The sequence below is a fragment of the Tursiops truncatus genome, chromosome 10 (assembly GCF_011762595.2).
Source record: "Tursiops truncatus isolate mTurTru1 chromosome 10, mTurTru1.mat.Y, whole genome shotgun sequence".
Taxonomy (NCBI): domain Eukaryota; kingdom Metazoa; phylum Chordata; class Mammalia; order Artiodactyla; family Delphinidae; genus Tursiops; species Tursiops truncatus.
In genome coordinates, this window is record NC_047043.1 from 55819217 (window position 1) to 55838565 (window position 19349).

Sequence of the window (19349 nt, forward strand, 5' to 3'; positions counted from 1 at the left end):
TTGGTGGGAACGTAAAGTGATACAACCACTATGGAAAACAGTATGGAGGTTCCTCAAAAAACTAAGAATAGAATTACCATATGACCCAACAATCCTACTACTGGGCATACACCCTGAGAAAACCATAATTCAAAAAGACACATGCACCCCAATGCTCATTGCAGCACTATTTACAATAGCCAGGACATGGAACCAACCTAAATGTCCATTGACAGATGAATGGATAAAGAAGATGTGGCACATATATACAATGCAATATTACTCAGCCATAAAAACAAACGAAACTGAGTTATTTGTAGTGAGGTGGATGGACCTAGAGTCTGTCACACAGAGTGATGTAAGTCAGAAAGAGAAAAACAAATACCATATGCTAACAAATATATATGGAATCTAAAAAAAAAAAAATGGTACTCATGAACCTAGTTGCAGGGCAGAAATAAAGAGATAGACATAGAGAATGGACTTGATGACATGTGGTGGGAGGGTGAAGTTGGGCAAAGTGACAGTAGCGTCAACATATATACACTACCGAATGTAAAACAGTTGGCTGGTGGGAAGCAGCAGCATAGCACAGGGAGATCGGCTCGGTGCTTTGCGATGACCTAGAGGGGTGGGATAGGGACAATGGGAGGGAGGTTCAAGAGGGAGGAGATATGGGGATATATGTATGCATATGGCTGATTCGCTTTGCCGTGCAACAGAAACTAACACAGTATTGTGAAGCAATTATCTCCAATAAAGATCTATTAAAAAATAATAGAAAATGTGTTATATTCATACAATAATCTATTATACAGTAATGGAAATAAACTACTACTACATGCCATAACATTAGTGAATCTGACAAACCTCAGGCTGAGAGAAAGAAGCCACACATAAAAGAGTAAATACAGTAAAATTTCATTTGTAGAAGTGAAAAACAAGCGAAACTAGTGATGACAGAAGTCAGAGTAATACATATGTGAGGGGACAGCAGTGGGAGTAGTTACTGACTAGGAATCTTGGTCTGGGTAGTGGTTATACAGGTACATAACATATAAAAACTCATTAAACCCACTTCAAAAATTGTTCATTGAGCACATACTCTGTGCTAAGCATTGAGCTGGGAACATAGCTAAAAACACAGACTTTGCTATAATGGAAGTCACAATCTGACAGAAGCTTGAGAAATAACCTTAATTTTATGAGGTCAACATCATATACCAGAAAGTATTCCTTTCCAAAAAATATACTAAGTTCTGTCATCACAAGAAGAGTAGACTAAGCCAGTAAATGTTAATCTCTAATTTACTTACCCATCATAGTAAATGTTTTCCCTGAACCAGTCTGTCCACTGTAAAAAAGAATGTTTCATATATTATTTTCACACATGAAATTTAGAAGACTACCCTATTTTAATATGGTCTACTAGTATATAAATTTTCCCCACAAAGAACTGTCTTTCGTTTTTAAAATTATATCAGGTAAAAAGTGAATGATACATGTTCTTTCTCTCCTATTCTACCACTAAGACTTAACCACTCTTAACTGTCTAATAAATGCTTCTGGATTATACAGACATGGCCATCAGAGTTTTCATTTAATTTTTATTTACAAAATTGGAATGATGCTATTCATACTTCTCTGCAACCTGTTTTTTTCCCTTAATTTTTATCTCACACATCTTTCTATGCTGGTAAATAGAGATCTGCCTCTTTATTTTTAATGGCTACATAGTATTCCATGAATGTATCATAATTTATTTAATCAGAACCAACTAGAAATTTTTTTCCCATTTTTGCTATTCTAAATAATGCAGCAATTCTCTTCCTAAATTCTGCCTTTAAAAGATACTAAGATGTCTTCATTTAAAAATAAAGCAATTAAAAACATCCTTATGCTATAGGCTTGATTTTTTTTTTTTTTTTTTGTATAGTGTCATATCTCCTCAGGTACACCAAGAAACAGGAGAAACAAAAAACTAAAGTTAAAATTTAGGGACTTCCCTGGTGGTCCAGTGGGTAAGACTCCATGCTCCCAATGCAGGGGGCCCAGGTTTGATCCCTGGTCAGGGAACTAGATCCTGCATGCATTCCACAACTAAAAGTCCACATGCCGCAACTAAAGATCCCACGTGCTGCAACTAAGACCTGGCGCAGCCAAAATAAATATAAATAAATATTAAAAGAATAAAAACAAAATAAAAATTTATGTTGAAGATAGATGTCAGTTAGGATGTTAAATGTGGTTACATTGGACTCATGGCACAAATATAAAATTTTGAGTTTACTTTTTGGTTCAATGCCCCAAGAGCTAGAAAACAGTATAATCTAGTTGGTTACCTCTTTCTTTCGGAAGTAGGGGGAAAAAAGTTCTTCAGTTAACTCAGAATAAGAAATGGATACTGTTGAGCGTCCTACTTGAAGGTGAAGAGGACACTATTAACAATAACTCTAGAATTGAGACTGTCTAAGGTAAACCAGAAGGTATGCTCAACCAACCAATAAACCAATGCTCACTTCTCTCCATATGTTTCTCATTTCTGCCCTTGACTACCAAAAGCAATTTTCAAATTAAATATTATAATTAGTATGCTTAAGGATCTTCAAAGAAAACAGTTCTGAAGATATATAATCTCTGGTAATTGTGGCTCTTATTTCAAACTGATTTTTGAGCTCTACCACTCAAAATATTCTGTGGAAAAAAAAATCTTTTTTTTTCTTGAGAAGACATGAGAAAATGGTTATCTGCTTCATGGGTCAAGAGAGAATATTTAGTTCTGCTGAACACAACTGAAAAGTAAGCATGAAAGGCAAAGGCAAATTTTCAAGGAAGAATTTGTGCACAAGATGAATCCAAGCTTTAAACTTCTTATTTTTTATTTTCTTGTATTTTGAGCCAATTACAGATGAACCAAGGGCGAACACACAAAAAAAGCATCAGCTGCTCAAAATTAATTACATAATTCACTACATCCTATTAAAAACCTCTGGTCCTAAATAAAATTAGGAAGTCTATTGCTAGAAGAAAAGGAAAAAATAATTGTACTACAAATTATATTCCTATTTATGAAATAAATCTGAAATGATTCACCTTGTAAAAAAAACTGACCTTCTAGAACTGCCAAGGTTGTCAGCTTACATTCCAACATTAAACCTAGAGCAGTATTTTAAGGCTGCCAGCATTTAGAAATTCAGAATCATCATGCACTTTTTTTTTTTTTTTTTTTGGCTGCGCTGTGAGCCTTGCAGAATCTCAGTTCCCCGACCAGGGATTGAACCCAGGCCCTCGGCAGTGAAAGCACCAAGTCCTAACCACTGGACCACGAGGGAATTCCCATCATCATGCACTTTCAATATATATTTGGAAGACAGATTGACAGTTTCTTATACTATATGACCCAGCAATGTATTCCTACATATTTACTCAAGTGATTTGAAAACTTATGTTGACACAAAACCCAATATTTGAATGTTTGTAGCAACTTTATTCATAATTGCTAAAAACTGGAAGCAACCAAGATATCCTTTAACAGGGGAGTGAATTAAAAAACGGTGGTAAATCCACACAGTAAAATACTACTCGGCAAAAAAAAAAGGAAAGAAAGAAAAAGCAAAAGCTACTGATGCATGCAACAACATAGACAAATCCTAAATGAAAAAAGCCAGAACCAAAAGGCTACATATTGTATGATTCCAATCATATGACACTCTGGGAAAGGCAAAGCTATAGGAATGGAAAATTTATTAGTGTATCCAGAGGTTGGGGGGGGGCGGGGGGGGGAGTGGCTGACTATGAATGGGACAAACAGGAGGAACTTTGAAGGTGGAGAAACTGTTCTCTTCAATAGGTGTGCTAAATGCTTGGGTCTCTGCATTTGTCAAAACACTATGCAACTGTACATCACAAAGGGTGAACTTTAAAGTATGCAAACTAAATAAACAAACAAAACACATCAACTAGGATGTCAGAGACCCCAGGATGGAATGTATCTAATTGAATTACAAGTTCATGACATACTGCACTGAAAGGTGTAGGTGGAAAAGGGGCTGGCCCAAGTAAGTTTACAAAATGAGGTTCTGACTAGAAATTGTAGGACTTAAGGAAAAAAAAAAAAGGATCTGTACATAAACACTGCATGCAGTAAATCTGTTCTTCACAGGGATACAGGCTAACAATTCTGAAACTGCTTTACATGTGTACTGGGGATGAACAAATAAATAAACGGATGGTAGCAGTGGGAGCCCGGGTTTCTCACTGTCAGCAAGGGAAGTTACAGATAAACAAGAAAGGAAGGCTAGAATGAACCCATGTGGATTCTAAACCCTTGGATTAGAGTCAGAGACATCAGTATGAACTCAAGTTTACCTTACTGTATATAGAAATGGATAGAAACAGAAACAATTATAGATATGTCTGTATATATGACTTAGTATACATACATATATTACCTAGCTCTGTCGGCTGAAAAGGCCTAGAAGCAATGACACTCCAGTAGCAACAAACACACCGAGTGCCTTAGTTTCTAAACACCATTCTCCAACAAAAAGAACCAGGGCTCCTTGCCAAAATGGCTGATTCTAGGTCTCAGACAGGGAAAATATATGATGAGCCAGGAGCGTACTGTAGCATCATAAAGGAAGTGCTCAAAAAAAAAAGGATGTGACATGTCAAAGGGACACAGAAACCAACCCCTAAAAGCTCCCAATGGCCAAGCTAGAACAATGTAAGCAACAAGATAAACATAATGCAGCATTAGATTATAACCCAAAGTATGATATAAATATATGTAAGTCCATACCATACAAATGAATTAATTAATTAATGGGGGCAAAAAGACAAATCTTCCTTACAGAAGAATCCCAGATAACATGTAGATCCTCTCCAGGAGGTAGAGTTTAATCCCTTCCACCTTGCTTACACAGGTGGGGCCAATCAGATTACATGAGTCCTTAAAATTAAAGAACGTGCCCACCTCAGTCACAGAGCAACATGACTAAGGAAGAGCAAGAGTTGCATGTCATTGGCTTGGACGATGGAGAAAGGGGGCTGTAAGCCAAATAATGTAGATGGCCTCTAGAAGTCGGAAAACAGATTCTCCTCTAGAGCTTTCAGAAAGGAACACAGCCCTGCTGACATCTTTATTTTAGCTCAGAGACTGGCGTCAAACTCCTGACTTACAGAACTGTAAGACAATAAATTTGTGTTGTTTCAAGCCACTAAGTATGTGGTCATTTGTTACAGAAGCCATAGGAAACAAACAGAAGCACTTACTATTGTACCCTTGTATAAGGAAACAGTGAACAACTTACTATGCAAAGATGGTACCATTATAGCCACTCATGCAAGACTCCACAATGCCTTTGGCCACAGTTGAGAACACAGACTCCTATAAATGTTAAGCACCAAATATGTTAACATTTCACAAAAATGAAAACATTTTTCCTAAACTACATTCTAAAATATAATAAAATTTGTGTGCAAATTTTCATTTGCAATAACATGAAAATTATATCTACTATAGGAAAAAGGCTAAAATAGCTAAGACGATAAAACTGTAAACATAATTATGTCCATTAATCTCCTATGCAATTATAGATTTAAACCTCACATCTAGAGTTTATATAGAATTTTGCATACTGCACGCAATATTATACTGGTATTAGCATAAAATACATAGCCCTATATGTTCTTCAGTACTTTTCCCACAAGCTTATACTAAATAATCAATATCTGATTTTTATTTTCATTTTTATATATAAATAGATGCAGCCTTATCAACAATGCAAGAATTCGTAGATCTGCATTGTCTAGTATAGAAGCCATGAGCCACATATGGCTACAGAGCACCTGAAATGTGGCTAGTCCAACTTGAGATGTGTTGTAAGTATAAAACATACACCAGTTTTGGAAGACTGAACATGAAAAAAAAAAAGAATGGAAAAATATCTCATTAATAACTTGCTTTATGTTCCTTACATGTTGAAATGGTATTTTAGATATACTGGGTTAAATAAGATACAGAATTAAAACTAATTTTACCTGTTTCTTATTTACTTTTTAAAAATGTGGCTACTAGGGAAATCCCTAGTGGGCCAGTGGTTAGGACTCTGCGCTCTCACTGCTGAGGGCCCGGGGTCAATCCCTGGTTGGGGAACTAAGATCCTGCAAGCAGCACAGCACGACCAAAGATGTGGCTACTAGAAAATGTTAAATTATATACATGCCTCACTTTCTATTTCCATTGTCCAGCCATGTCCTAGATGAAAAAAGATCTAAAGACCTACATGTCTCACCAAAAACATCCATGTGTATGAGGGAATAATCAAGATGTGTGATGTCCAATGCAGCAGCCATTAGCCATATGTGGCTATTACTTACATTAATTAAAATTAAATAAAAATTAAAAGTCAGGTCCTCAGATGCACTAGTCATATTTCAAGTGCTCAACAGCCACATGTGGCTAGGGCATCTGAGAAATTAATCTGAAAAGGTGAATTTGAAATTTTAATTAATCTTAATTAATTTAAACTTAAATAGCCATGTGTATCTAGAGGCTAATGTAATGGACAGCACATTTCCAGAACACTTCCATCACTGCAGAAAGTTCTATTGAATAGTGCTAGCTAGATTTTAACTAAATTGTCCTTAATTAGAAAAGTTATTGACACCATAGCAATCTTGTTTTTTTTGGCCATGCCTTGTGGCATGTGGAATCTTAGTTCCCCAACCAGGGATCAAACCCGTGCCCCCCTGCATTGGAAGCGCGGAGTCTTAACCATTGGACTGCCAAGGGAGTCCCAACACCATAGTAATCTTAAATCAATCACTCTCTGCTATGGATTGAATGTCTCCCCAAAATTCATATGTTGAAACACTAATCCCCAATGTGATGGTATTTGGAGATGGGGCCTTTGGGAGGTAATTAGTCATGAGAGTGGAGCCCTCAGGATAGCAGTACAGGCACACCTCAGAGATATTGTGGGTTCGTTTCCAGATGAGTGCAATAAAGTGAATATAGCAATAAAGCAAGTCACATGAATTTTTTGGTTTCTCAGTGCATATAAAAGTTATATTTGTACTATACTGTAGTCTAGTAAGTGTGCAATAGCATTATTTCTAAGAAAACAATGTACATGTCTTAATTTAAAAATACTTTATTGCTAAAAAATGCCAAAACAATTACAATAGTAACATCAAAGATTACTGATCACAGATCACCATAATAATAACAAAAAAGAACAAAATATTTCAAGAAATATTGACCAAAATGTGACTCAGAGACATGAAGTGAACAGTGCTGTTGGAAAAATGATGGTAATGGAGTTGTTCGACGCAGAGCTGCCACAAACCTTCAATTGTAAATAAACACAGTATCTAAAAAGTGCAATAAAGTGAGGTATGCCTGTAGTGCCCTTATAAGAAGAGACACAGAGAATTCTCTCTCTCCACTGTGTGAGGACACAGTGGAAGACAGCTGTCTACAAGCCAGGAAGTGAGTCCTCACCAGACGCTGGATCTCTTGCACTTGATCTTGGATTCCCAACCTCCAGAACTGTGAGAAATAAATGCTTGTTGTTTAAACCACCCAGTCTATGATATGTGTGTAATGGCAGCCAGAACTAAGACACTCTTCTTGGGCTTCCCTGGTGGTGCAGTGGTTGAGAGTCCACCTGCTGATGCAGGGGACACGGGTTCGTGCCCGGGTCCGGGAAGATCCCAAATGCCGCAGAGCGTCTGGGTCAGTGAGCCATGGCCACTGAGCCTGCGCGTCAGAACCTGTGCTCCGCAACGGGAGAGGCCACAACAGTGAGAGGTCCGCGTACCGCAAAAAAAAAAAAAAAAAAAGACATTCTTCTTAAAGTAGGCAGTTCAACTTTACTTATCAATCATCCAAGTGGCTCTGAAAAGTACACCTTCACCAACCTCCATCACAGGTTGGAGAGGGAAAATAAAGCAGGCTTGTCATTCTAGTACAAAGTCTGATGAAGGAAGAAAAATATTTAATAATATTAAATTTTAAATATTTATGGAATGTTTGAGCTTCCTTATCTGAGATCCGTCAAACTAAAGAGACCAGAAGTGAAATCCTCCCAAATAACAGAATCTTATATGTTCCAAATGAAAAGTTTAGTTCCCAAAATCATCATTACCTGAGTGGTGTCCATTTCTGCCACATGATCAAATATGAAGGTTTTGGGCTCAGGGTTGGAGTGCAGCCGGACAGTCGTAGAGGACAGCACAGATAGGCATAAGTTTTGCTCTCCATCAGCTGATCCAGAACCCTCTGTAGGTGGGCGAACTCGCACAAAAACTTTGATAGCATCGCCTTCATTACTAAAGACAAAAAAATATAGCAGCTAAGTTTACTGGAGAAAAAGGATCTAAGCCTCATATTGCCTCTAGTGTTTCTATTCTGAGTTTCCCCAATAAAGTACGAGATCTACCCATTTACGTTTACCTTTTATCAAGAGTCTCCCATAACCCACACCCTTTACTGATTTGCTTCACATCAGCCAACTTCAAAAGCCTTTACTTGAAATCATCTGAAAGGCAGCTCTAAGCTCTGCTTGTCTCTGACTTCCTTTTTAATAGCAATAATAAAGTAAGTCATCCCAAGGGAGAATTATGTTACTGATTCCATCTTTTAGCCTGGAAGGTGAGGGGACAGGGGCTGGGGAGGAGATGTGATTTTTCCATATTTCCAGGTAGCCGAGGACAAAGCTTAATGCTGAAACAAGGAACCCTTACTTACTATGCTAAATGGTTGTTTTAGGAATACTACATCCCTAATTCTTTTGGTCTCATCAATAAGATTTTTTCCTTACCTTGGTTGGTTAGACTGACAATTTGTCACACTGCGTAACTCAGCTAGAAAAAAAGATAAGAAGTCATTAAAGGTTTTTAAAAGTACAACATGAAAACCCCATTCTTCTAGCCTATTCTTCAGTTGCTGACACTCCTCAGTCTCCCGGCTCCCTGGCCTGGGCGTGACAGGGGACAAGCCTAGATCTTCCACTCCATTCTAACTGTAAGCAGATAGGTTAGGGGGTCCCCAGAGAAAGAGAACCAGGAATGGCTTTCTTGACATAAGAGAACCCATTTTGGTCTAAGCCATTTTGTGGTCTAAGCCTGGCGCAATGCTTGCCCTCAAACAGGTCTCAATAATTAATGACCTTAAGGGAGGAAATGTAGAAACAAGGAGGAGCAGTCGAGAAACCACAGTGCAGCCTTGGGGCAGCGTCCAGGTTCCTCAAGGGATATACATAATAAGATACCTTTGAGTTCTGCAGGAACTAAGGCCCATAGTCAGGTGGAGGATGGAATTACGATAGTGACCCTCCAGACTTCAATTGACTAAGGCTTGGACTCTTGTCGACCTTTGCCCCAACTCTATGCTAAATTTCCTCAGTTCAATCAAGTCCCTCCATGAATATGTATGTACGCTTAGCTTAAGACTTCCCCAATTTTGCTGTTCAGGGAGAGACTGCTTTGGGAAAGATCCAGGTATTCATTCTCCTCTTGCTGTAAGTAATAAATCCTAGAGGATGGGGACACCAGTACCCAGAGTTGCTACAACATATTATCTAAGATGTCAAGTTTCTAACAAAAAAATTACAAGGAATTCAAAGAAACAAGAAAGTATGATCCATAAACCAGAAAAAAAGCAGGCATCAGAAACTGCCTGTGACAGTGCCTACATGCTGGGTTTGTCAGGAAAAGACTTCAAAGTAGCCATTATAAACATGTACAGAACTAAAGGAAATCAAAATTAAGAATTAAAGGAAGGTATGAGGACAATGTCCACACCAAATAGAGAATAGCAATAAAGAAAAATTATAAAAAAGAAACAAATGGAAACTCTGGAGTTGAAAAGTGTATCAAGTGAAATAAAAATTCGCTTGAATGGCTCAAAGTAGACTTGAACTGACAGAAAAAAGAACAAGCAAGCTCTAAGATAGATCAATAGAGATTATAAAAGTCAAAGAACAGAGAGAAAAAAGGATGAAGAAAAGTGAAGTGAGACTCAGAGAAATGTGGGACGTCATTAAGCATACCAACATACATAAATGGGGAGTATCAGGAGAAGGAACAGAAGAGAAAGAAAGAGAAAGAACAGAAAAAATTCAAAGAAATAATGGCCAAAAACTTCCCAAATTCATTAAAAAGCAATCTACACATCCAGGAAGTTCAACAAATTCCAAAAAGGATAAACACACGCAGATCCACAGATACATCATAGTAAAAATGCTGAGAGTCATTACTTATGAGAGAACCCCAATCAGATTAACAGCTGACTCTCAGCAGAAACAACAGAGGCCAGAGGAATTAGAGAGTTTGTTGTTAGAAGGCCCACCTTACAAGAAATAATAAAGGAAGTTCAGCCTGAAAGTAGTGACCACAGACAGTAAAATTCAAATCTACATGAAAAACATCAAAGAGCACCAGGTAACAGTGATTATGTAATTATAAAAAACAACAGAAATGCCTATTTTCTCCTCCCCTTACTTGAATTACAAAACAATTGTATAAAATAATATGTATATAATGTATTGTTGGGCCTACAACATATAGAAACATATGTATATTTGCCAATAATAGCACAAGGAAGGTGGGTAGGAACAAAGCTGTAACAGCCTAAGGAAATGACTAAAGATGGTAAAGTAATGTATTGTTGGGTTTTTAACAATAGATGTAACTTGTTTAATAATAATACCAAAGAAGGGGGTGAAAGGGAATAAAGCTACATAGCCCCTGCTCGCTGCAACTAGAGAAAGCCAGCGCACAGCAACGAAGACCCAACGCAGCCAAAAATAAAAGCTGACACTGTTAAGATGTATATGTTAAACCCTAGAGCAATCATTAAAAAAAAAAAACTTCAAAAAAAGAAAGCAGGGAGTTCCCTGGTGGTCCAGTGGTTAGGACTCCACACTTCCACTGCTGGGAGCACGAGTTCGATCCCTGGTCGGGGAACTAATATCCTGCATGTGGTGTGGCCCCCCTCCAAAAAAAAAAGAGCAGTAACAAAATGGAAATAGAGTCACAGATGTAGAAAACAAATTATTTATGGCTACCAGGGCATAACAAGTGGGGAGGGATAAATTGGGAGATTAGGATTGACATATACACACTACTACATATAAAATAAATAACTAATAAGGACCTACTATGTAGCACAGGGAACTCTACTCAATACTCTGTAATGGCCTACATGGGAAAAGAATTTTAAAAAGAGTGGATATATGCATTATATATATGTATAACTGATTCACTTTGCTGTACACCTGAAACTAACACAACATTGTAAATCAACTATAATCCAATAAAATTTTTTTTAAAAAAGCAGTAAAGGTGGAACAGAGAAACATAAAAAACATGTGACACATAGAAAATGAAAAGTAAAATGGCAGATGTGAATACAACCAAATCAATAACATGTGAATGGATTAAACAACCCAATCAAGGGGCAGAGATTGTCAGACTAAGATGAAAAAACATGCTCCAACTATATACTATCTAAAGGAAACACACTTTAGATTCAAACATATAAACATATGGAAAGTAAAAGGATGAAAAAAGATTATCTCATGCAAACAGCAATCACAAGAAAGCAGGAGTGGCTATACAGGTTTCAGACAGACTTTAAAACAAAGTTACCAGAGATAAAGAAGAACATTTTTTATAATGATAAAAGGGTCAAACGACCAGGAAGATAACACAGATATAAACATATACTTAGGGACTTCCATCGTGGTGCAGTGTTAAGAATCCACCTGCCAATGCAGGGGACACGGGTTCGAGCCCTGGTCCGGGAAGATCCCACATGCTGCAGAGCAACTAAGCCTGTGCGCCACAAATACTGAGCCTGCGCTCTAGAGCCCGTGAGCCACAACTACTGAAGCCCACGCACCTAGAGCCCATTGTCCACAACAAGAGAAGCCACCACAATGAGAAGCCCACGCACTGCAATGAAGAGTAGGCCCCGCTCACCTCAACTAGAGAAAGCCCACATGCAGCAATGAAGACCCAACGCAGCCAAAAATAAAATTAATTACTTAAAATAAATAATAAGCATATATTCACCTAGTAACAAAGCACCAAAATACATGACAAGAAATGAAGGGAGAAATAGACAATTCAACAATAAGAGCTAGTGTATGACCCTGCAATCCCACTCCTGGGCACATAACCAGAGAAAAACATGGTCCGAAAGGATACATGCACCCCAGTGTTCATTGCAGTACTGCTTACAATAGCAAAGACATGGAAGCAACAAGATGGATAAAGAAGATGTGGTACATATATACAATGGAATGTTAAGCCATTAAAAAGAATGAAATAATGCCATTTGCAGCAACATGGACAGACCTGGAGATTGTCATACTGAGTGAAGTTAAGTCAGACAGAGAAGGAGAATGATATCACTTATAAGCAGAATCTAAAAAGAAATGATACAAATGAACTCATTTACAAAATAGAAACAGACTCACAAACTTAGAGAACAAATTTATGGTTACCAGGAGGGAAGGGTGGGGCAAAGGGATAGTTAGGGAGTTTGGGATTGACATGTACACACTGCTATATTTTAAATGGATAACCAACAAGGACCTACTGTATAGCACAGGGAACCCTGTTCAATGTTATGTGGCAGCCTGGATGGGAGGGGAGTTTGGGGAAGAACGGATACATGTATATATATGGCTGAGTCGCTTTGCCCTGCACCTGAAACTATCACAACATTGTTAATTGGCTATACTCCAATATAAAATTAAAAGTTAAAAAAAAAAAGGAAGAATTTAGAGCGGGCAGATGACACAAACAGAAAATAAATATATATATATATGTAACTGAATCACTTTGCTGTACACCTGAAACATTGTAAGTCAACTATACTTCAATAAAAACAAACAAACAAACCTTAGATGCTTACTCTGCAGTCCAGATAGCTATGGATCATCTAGCCAAATATGATTAAGTTCAGAAAGGGACTCTTAAACTCAGTCAATTTCATGAGGGTTATTTCACATTCTCATTTCTCTGATTTCAGTCAGCAACCCATGGTGCCAGTGTTGTCACAAGAAATAACCTTCATGGGCACAAAAGTAAGAGCTGCAGGGAGCACTGCACGGGCTCTCTCCTTCCCTGTGTTCCCACTTCATGTTCCCGGTCTCTAAGCCTGCTGGGAATGCACTTACCTGGGATGTCATCAACCTCAACTTTGCTAACAAACTTAAAGGAGCAGGAGAGTTCCCCATGGAAATCACCACCATCATAAAGGGGAGCTGTGAATACCCTTGCTCCCATCACTTTTTTAAAAAAATTATTTATTTATTTATTTGTTTATTTTGGGCTGTGTTGGGTCTTCGTTCCAGTGTGCGGGCTTCTCATTGCGGTGGCTTCTCTTGTTGCGGAGCATGGGCTCTAGGCATGAGGGCTTCAGTAGTTGCGGCACATGGGCTCAGTAGTTGTGGTTCGCCGGCTCCAGAGAGCAGGCTCAGTAGTTGTGGTGCACGGGCTTAGTTGCTCTGCAGCATGTGGGATCTTTCCGGACCAGGGATCGAACCCGTGTCCCCTGCACTGGCAGGCGGATTCTTAACCACTGTGCCACCAGGGAAGCTCTCCCATCACTTCTTGATGTGTACAGACAGGACAGAGTCCTTTAACACAGTCACATACGTATGTCACTTTCCATTAAATAAACAGATGCTCTAATATCACAAACATCAATTCTCTTGCTTGAGTCCAGATTTACTGAACACTGTGATTGTGCAGAAAGTGCGATCAACATTTTGCTCCAATAACATACCAATTTGTGTGCTAATATTCCCTGAATACTGAAAATGGGGGAAGAAAAGGAACATTTTAGATGGAAAAAGAGAGCACAATGAGGTGTTAATGGTATAATGGACCTAAAAGGTAAGTAAAACAACAAACGTATCAGGAAAGAATTGCAATTGACAGCTAAAAGCATTAACGTTATCGAAAGGTTCAAACACCAAAAATTCACCATTTGTTCAATCTTCTAACATAGGCATCGCCTCGTTACCGTTCATACCATTCACAAAGATCCATCTAATCAGCTCAAAATCAGCTTTAAAAAACCAAGACTCCGTAAAGGGTTAGGCGATGTAAGAGGCACGTATACAGGTGCAGCAAAGGACCAAGAAATTAGTAAAGTTGAACGGTTTATCAAAAGCAAAAATGACAGGCTCCCTTCCATGAGAAAAAGGAAGAAATTGAAGGGGTCTCCTGGAGAAGAAAAAAGGGACTGTGAGAATATAAAGACACTACTGAATTCTGTGCTTTAAAAGTCCCTTACCTAAGGAGAGTCCACAGCGGACCCTCCAAAAGAGAAAGACATGCTTGGAACAAGAATAAGTTCTTCCCTTCAGGAAAGTCAGTATTGTGGAAATACGCAGAAGGTAGTTGAGAGCTGGGGCCGACCCTCAGGCGAAGATACCTAGAGAGGCAGCCCGGGTCCGGACTCGGGAAGAGGCCAGCGACGAAACGGCAGGACCGAGAACAGGAGGGAAGAACCAGCAGGTCGCTTAGGAGCCAAGCGCCTGGATGAGGGCTCGGTTCCGGTTCTCTGCTCAGCCCCAGAGCTTAGAATTGCGTCAGGCTCGTAGCGTGCGCCCAACACATAGACGGAAGGGAAGAGAGCTGTTCCATTAGTGTATTATCTTGGAGAGACAGAGGGAGATTTCAAACATCCCCCGCCGCTCAGTCCGCTCCTGCCCTTCCCGCCCAGCAGGAAAGCTCGTATTTGGGGGCGGAGACGGGGTCACGAAGCTTGGGCTTCTCACTTACTTTTGCAGCCGGACGCCATGGTGCCCTCACCCCTCGATCCCGAGACCGACGGAGTGACCGCCCTCACTTCCAGCCCAGCCGCGCACAGAGATTCCGCCCACTCAAGATGGCCGCGAATTTAAATTTGGCGCTCAGGTCGGACGTTGACGCCAGCACGGAGGCTGCCATGTTGCCAGGCCCTGTGTCAGGGGCGGGGCCGACGTGACGTCACGAGTAAGCGCCGTCGCCTCTGTACAGTCTCCAGGCGGCTTTGGGGTCCTGTATTTCCCTAGCGCGGCTATGAGCAAGCGGAACCAGGTGTCGTACGTGCGGCCAGCCGAGCCGGCGTTCTTGGCCCGCTTCAAGGAACGGATCGGCTACGAGGAAGGGCCCACGGTAGAAACCAAGGTGAGCCCGGGCCAATCCCGTTACCGCAGAAATGCGGCCCGCTCCAATTCCAGCTTCTGGCTTGACTTGGAGGCCAGATACTGATGGGTCCCTCCTCGCACCCGCGCCCGGCCCCTAGTCCGAGTGTCCTCAGACCCCAGGCTGGTCATCTTCAAACGAACTACTGCCTCTTTCGCCCAGGAAGCTATTTGTCGTTTTCACAGTGCTGCTGTGTTTTTGAAAATGACTTCACGCAGGTAAAGCGCCTCGTCCTTGGTAGACAGTTAAGAAAGATCATTTTCGTCTCTTCGTTTTCACTTGCTTATCGCATAACCTGTAGTTAGCAGTGTGGGTGGTAGCGTCGTCCCATTTTCCAGGTAAAGAAACTAAGGCCACTCGATCAAATGACCTGATATCCTAAGCCTTGAGTCTGGAACATCCTTAACGAATGCCCTAGATCTACTTCTGTGCTTGTTGTCACCAAAAAAAAAAAAAAACGGAAAGCAAAAACCTTTTATATCTTGGCTTTCAATAGAAGAAGAGAAGCTTCAGGAAGGAGCCACACCTGGATAGTTTAGAAATGGGGATCGGTGGGAGGCAACTTCTAAGCTCCCCCAGGCTCCTACCCGAACTGATTCACATCAAAATCTGCCCTACCTTTTCTAATAGAAAGAGACTGTTATGCTTAGGGCATGTGTGGAGAAATAGAGAATTTATTTAGCACTTTGTGTCTAGCACTTGCACAAAGACCCACCCCTCAAGTCACTTAGTAGAAGGACACAAGATTGACTTAAGTGCAGTTAATCCAGTGAGTATGTGCTAAATCCAGGCCCTGGGCCAGGCTCTGAAAGGACAAAGAGATGGATCTCCAAAATGCCCTGTTCTTTAACACCTTCCTGCCTGCCTCATCTCAGCCTTCACAGGTCACCACCTCAGTGAAGCCTTTTGAACCTCCCCCAGACAGTAACTCCTCCTCTGTTCTTCTCTTCACTCTATCCGCATCTTATCTGCAATACTCATCATTATGCATGGCAACTACTTACTCTCTTGGGTATCTCCACCACTAAATCGAACACTCTAAGTATCTTAATCCCTCTATATTTTCCTAGTACAGTGCCTGTGGCACCAAGTAGTGGGTGACAAGTTACATTGGTTAGATGACTGTGGTTATCGTCAGGCAAGGCTTCATGGAGGAAGGGACATTTAGATTGAATCTTGAGCATGGGTAAGTCAGCAGGTAGAGATGGAAGGAACAGCATGGGTAAAGGTGTAGAGATAGTGAGTCACGGACTGACTGTGTTTAGAAGTGACTGAGGGACTGATAGAGGTGAGGCCATATGGACTATTCAGTAGGCAACAAGGAGCATGTTTGGATAGAGATAACATGATCAGGGAGTGACTGGTCCCCAGGACCAAAAACAGTGACTATGGCAAAGAGGATGAAGTTTGAGAAAAGGGACATGGTTTCAGCAATGAGGAGAATATGGACCTAATTTTATAGTTTGCTTCAGGTCCTAGTGATGATCATGTGTGTGCCTAGTTAACACCTCGAAGATTGCAGCTTAGAATGCTATCTTAGGAGAACTCGGGGCGGCGGGGGGGGGGGGGGAACTTTCCAATTAATATCAGTCATTCGCGTTAACACATTTGATCAACAGACTTTTCCGTAGACAGATGTCCCAGGTTCCTGTGTTTGCGAAACCAACTTCATTCTTAATCATTTTGGCAGTATAATCATTCTAGGAATCTGTTAACAAAAAGAAAAGAGTTTCATGGGAAATCACTGTATAATTATAGTTTATAGTTTAAGATTACAGCTGTGGTCGGACAGCTGCAGGGCTTTGTTGCCCTGTTTGGAAGACAAGGAAGGCTCTGAGAGGTGGACTGACATCTATTTGAATAATGTGTGGTGGGTGTGCACGCCTTTCAACCTAGCATTTCCATTCGAGGAATTTATCTATGTGTAAGTTTGCAAAAGTGAACAAAAACATGTGCAAAACTTTTATTATAGTAGAAAAAAACTAGAAACAACCAAAATTTTTACTTACAAAGAATTGGTCAAATAAACCATGAGATAACCATATGTATAAATACTGGGCCGTGATTTTTAAAAATAGATGATGCCATATGTATCTCAAGGCATTGTGCAAAGATGTTTTTGAGTAAAAAACTTGGGTGAGTGGGGCTTATATGATGTCTGACATTTTTAAAAATCTCAGTCAACTAGCCAAATATTACCATTTGTTGCACCTGTAGAGTCAGTGCATGGTTTCTGTTATTTTCTGTACTTTTTTATGTTTGGTAAATTTCATAATTTAAAAAGAAAAAAGGAAGCGAGTCATATAGTAGTATGTTCCATGTCTTGTTTGTATACAAAATGTTTTCTGTACCTCCGTATTTTTATACACTTAGAATAACACTTAGGATACCCACCAAACAAGCTACTGGAAGGGGGTAAAGATAAGCAGAAGTAGGTGAAGGAGGATCTTTTACTTGCCGTTTTCTGTACTTTGGTGGTGTTTATTTTTTGTCACACTTTGAGAAGAGGTATACATGAAAAGGGTTGATGAAGAGCAGAGAGAACTGCTGTAGTCAGCACTACCCTGAGTAGGCTGAATGCTGGCAGAACATGAAGCAGAGGGCCCCTGACATCAGGAACTGCAAGCTGGGGTCCTGCTGAAATGGAAACCAGCTCCCTTGGACAGGCACCCCAGGATAACTGGCAGGTGGACCTCTTCCCTACTCTGGTGAGGTTAGATTTTTAAGAGTTACTTGAAAATTCATTGCCAAACACATTTAGTCAATAATGTTACCCTTCTCACTCTAGTAATTACAGTTTCTCACAGAGACAGTGGTTGTATTTAGTTCAAGGTCAGCAACTTAAATGTTATGTTTGTGTTTTTTCCTAGAGAATCCAGCTTCAGCTCCCAGGTGAAGATGGTGATCACAGTGACAAAGAAGATGAACAGCCCCAAGTGGTGGTTTTAAAAAAGGGAGACCTTTCAGTTGAAGAAGTCATGAAAATTAAAACAGAAATAAAGGCTGCCAAAGCAGGTATGTCTGAAAGTAAGCTGGTTTTTCTACCAACTTAATGAGTTAGGTATGAAATCATTTTATACAGTGGTATGGTATGTTTGAAGAGACAGTCCTAGGTTCAAACTTTGGCTTTAACACTTACCAGACGTGTTACCTTGAACAAGTTATTTCACCTCTCAGCCTCAGTTACCTCATTCGTAAAATGGGGACAAGTTGTGCCCACTTTATTGGGCTGTTATAAGGATTAAGTGCAAATTTAAGTAAAAACATCCTGTTTTTTAAAAAAATACCTGGTTAGGTTTACAAACTAGTCAACAGAGGTGTATTTAATTAGTGCCTGGTGTGTGGTATGCTATATAGTATTTTTTTCATTATTTGTAGTATTTATTACATTGATTTAGGAGGAAATGCTGGAGTTCCAAACAATCGCTTTTCGAGATACTTAAAAAATATAGCCTGGTTGTAATGAATTGGGGACTGGCAATATTACACCATACTTCGTTCGGTACATGAGTTTTTGTTTTTTGTTTTTTGCGGTACGCGGGCCTCTCACTGTTGTGGCCTCTCCTGTTGCGGAGCACAGGCTCCAGACGCGCAGGCTCAGCGGCCATGGCTCACGGGCCCAGCCGCTCCGCGGCATGTGGGATCTTCCCGGACCGGGGCACGAACCCATGTTCCCTGCATTGGCAGGCGGACTCTTAACCACTGCGCCCTGTACATGAGTTTTTATTAAGTGACTGCATGTCTTGTGGCTATATAGCTAGAGTCAGTGGAAAAGACCAGACTGAATTGACTCAAGGACATCCATAAATACTGTATGAGATTTTCTTGCCATTTGACTCTCCGATAAAGTCAAAATAACGAGAGAAAGAAAGTTTTTTAACTTTGTGTTTTGCTGCAGATGAAGAACCAGCTTCAGCTGATGGAAGAATTATGTATCGAAAACCAGTCAAGCGTTCCTCAGATGAAAAATATTCCGGTTTAAGAGCAAGCTCAAAAAAGAAGAAGACAAATGAAGAAGATGAAATAAATAAGCAGGATTCAGTTAAAAAAAACTCACAAAAGCAAATCAAAAATAGTAGCCTCCTTTCTTTTGACAATGAAGATGAAAATGAATAAGTGTAAATAAATATTTTGGACTTAGTCTTCTTTAAGAA

General features: G+C 39.9%; 2 protein-coding genes across 7 annotated transcripts in view; one reads left to right on the forward strand and one right to left on the reverse strand.

The window, feature by feature from the left end:
• Positions 1 to 14930, reverse strand: part of KIF15 (kinesin family member 15) — an 80548-nt gene extending 65618 nt beyond the window's left edge. For 4 of the 5 annotated variants that reach the window (XR_012334555.1, XM_073811026.1, XM_033864617.2 and 1 more), the window contains exons 1-5: positions 14791 to 14930; positions 8808 to 8850; positions 8133 to 8316; positions 5292 to 5368; positions 1296 to 1333 (exon numbers count right to left, since the gene is read on the reverse strand). Coding sequence is in view for 4 of the 5 variants with exons in the window: in XM_073811026.1 (XP_073667127.1) it covers positions 1296 to 1333; positions 5292 to 5368; positions 8133 to 8316; positions 8808 to 8850; positions 14791 to 14809 (361 nt within the window). In the remaining variant the exon portion in view is untranslated. The remainder of the gene's footprint in view (positions 1 to 1295; positions 1334 to 5291; positions 5369 to 8132; positions 8317 to 8807; positions 8851 to 14790) is intronic. The other variant, XM_019946780.3, reaches the window with a different exon arrangement.
• A 59-nt stretch (positions 14931 to 14989) lies between these two features.
• KIAA1143 (KIAA1143 ortholog) lies at positions 14990 to 19349 on the forward strand. Of its 2 annotated transcripts, none has more exons than XM_004317424.3 (3): positions 14990 to 15177; positions 18066 to 18210; positions 19094 to 19349. In XM_004317424.3, the coding sequence occupies exons 1-3, from the start codon at positions 15070 to 15072 to the stop codon at positions 19309 to 19311; spliced, it is 471 nt and encodes a 156-aa protein (XP_004317472.1). In that variant the 5' UTR covers positions 14990 to 15069; the 3' UTR covers positions 19312 to 19349. The 2 variants fall into 2 exon arrangements, with proteins under 2 accessions (XP_004317472.1, XP_019802358.1); XM_019946799.1 differs by lacking the exon at positions 14990 to 15177 and adding an exon at positions 15184 to 15413.

Bases quoted from the DNA above. Each gene is read 5' to 3' on its own strand.
- KIAA1143 (XM_019946799.1), top strand. From the start codon at position 15,261: ATGGGTCCCTCCTCGCACCCGCGCCCGGCCCCTAGTCCGAGTGTCCTC. The intron at 15,414-18,065 runs GTAAAGCGCCTC...GTTTTTTCCTAG, and splicing joins TTGAAAATGACTTCACGCAG to AGAATCCAGCTTCAGCTCCC. The intron at 18,211-19,093 runs GTATGTCTGAAA...GTTTTGCTGCAG, and splicing joins AATAAAGGCTGCCAAAGCAG to ATGAAGAACCAGCTTCAGCT.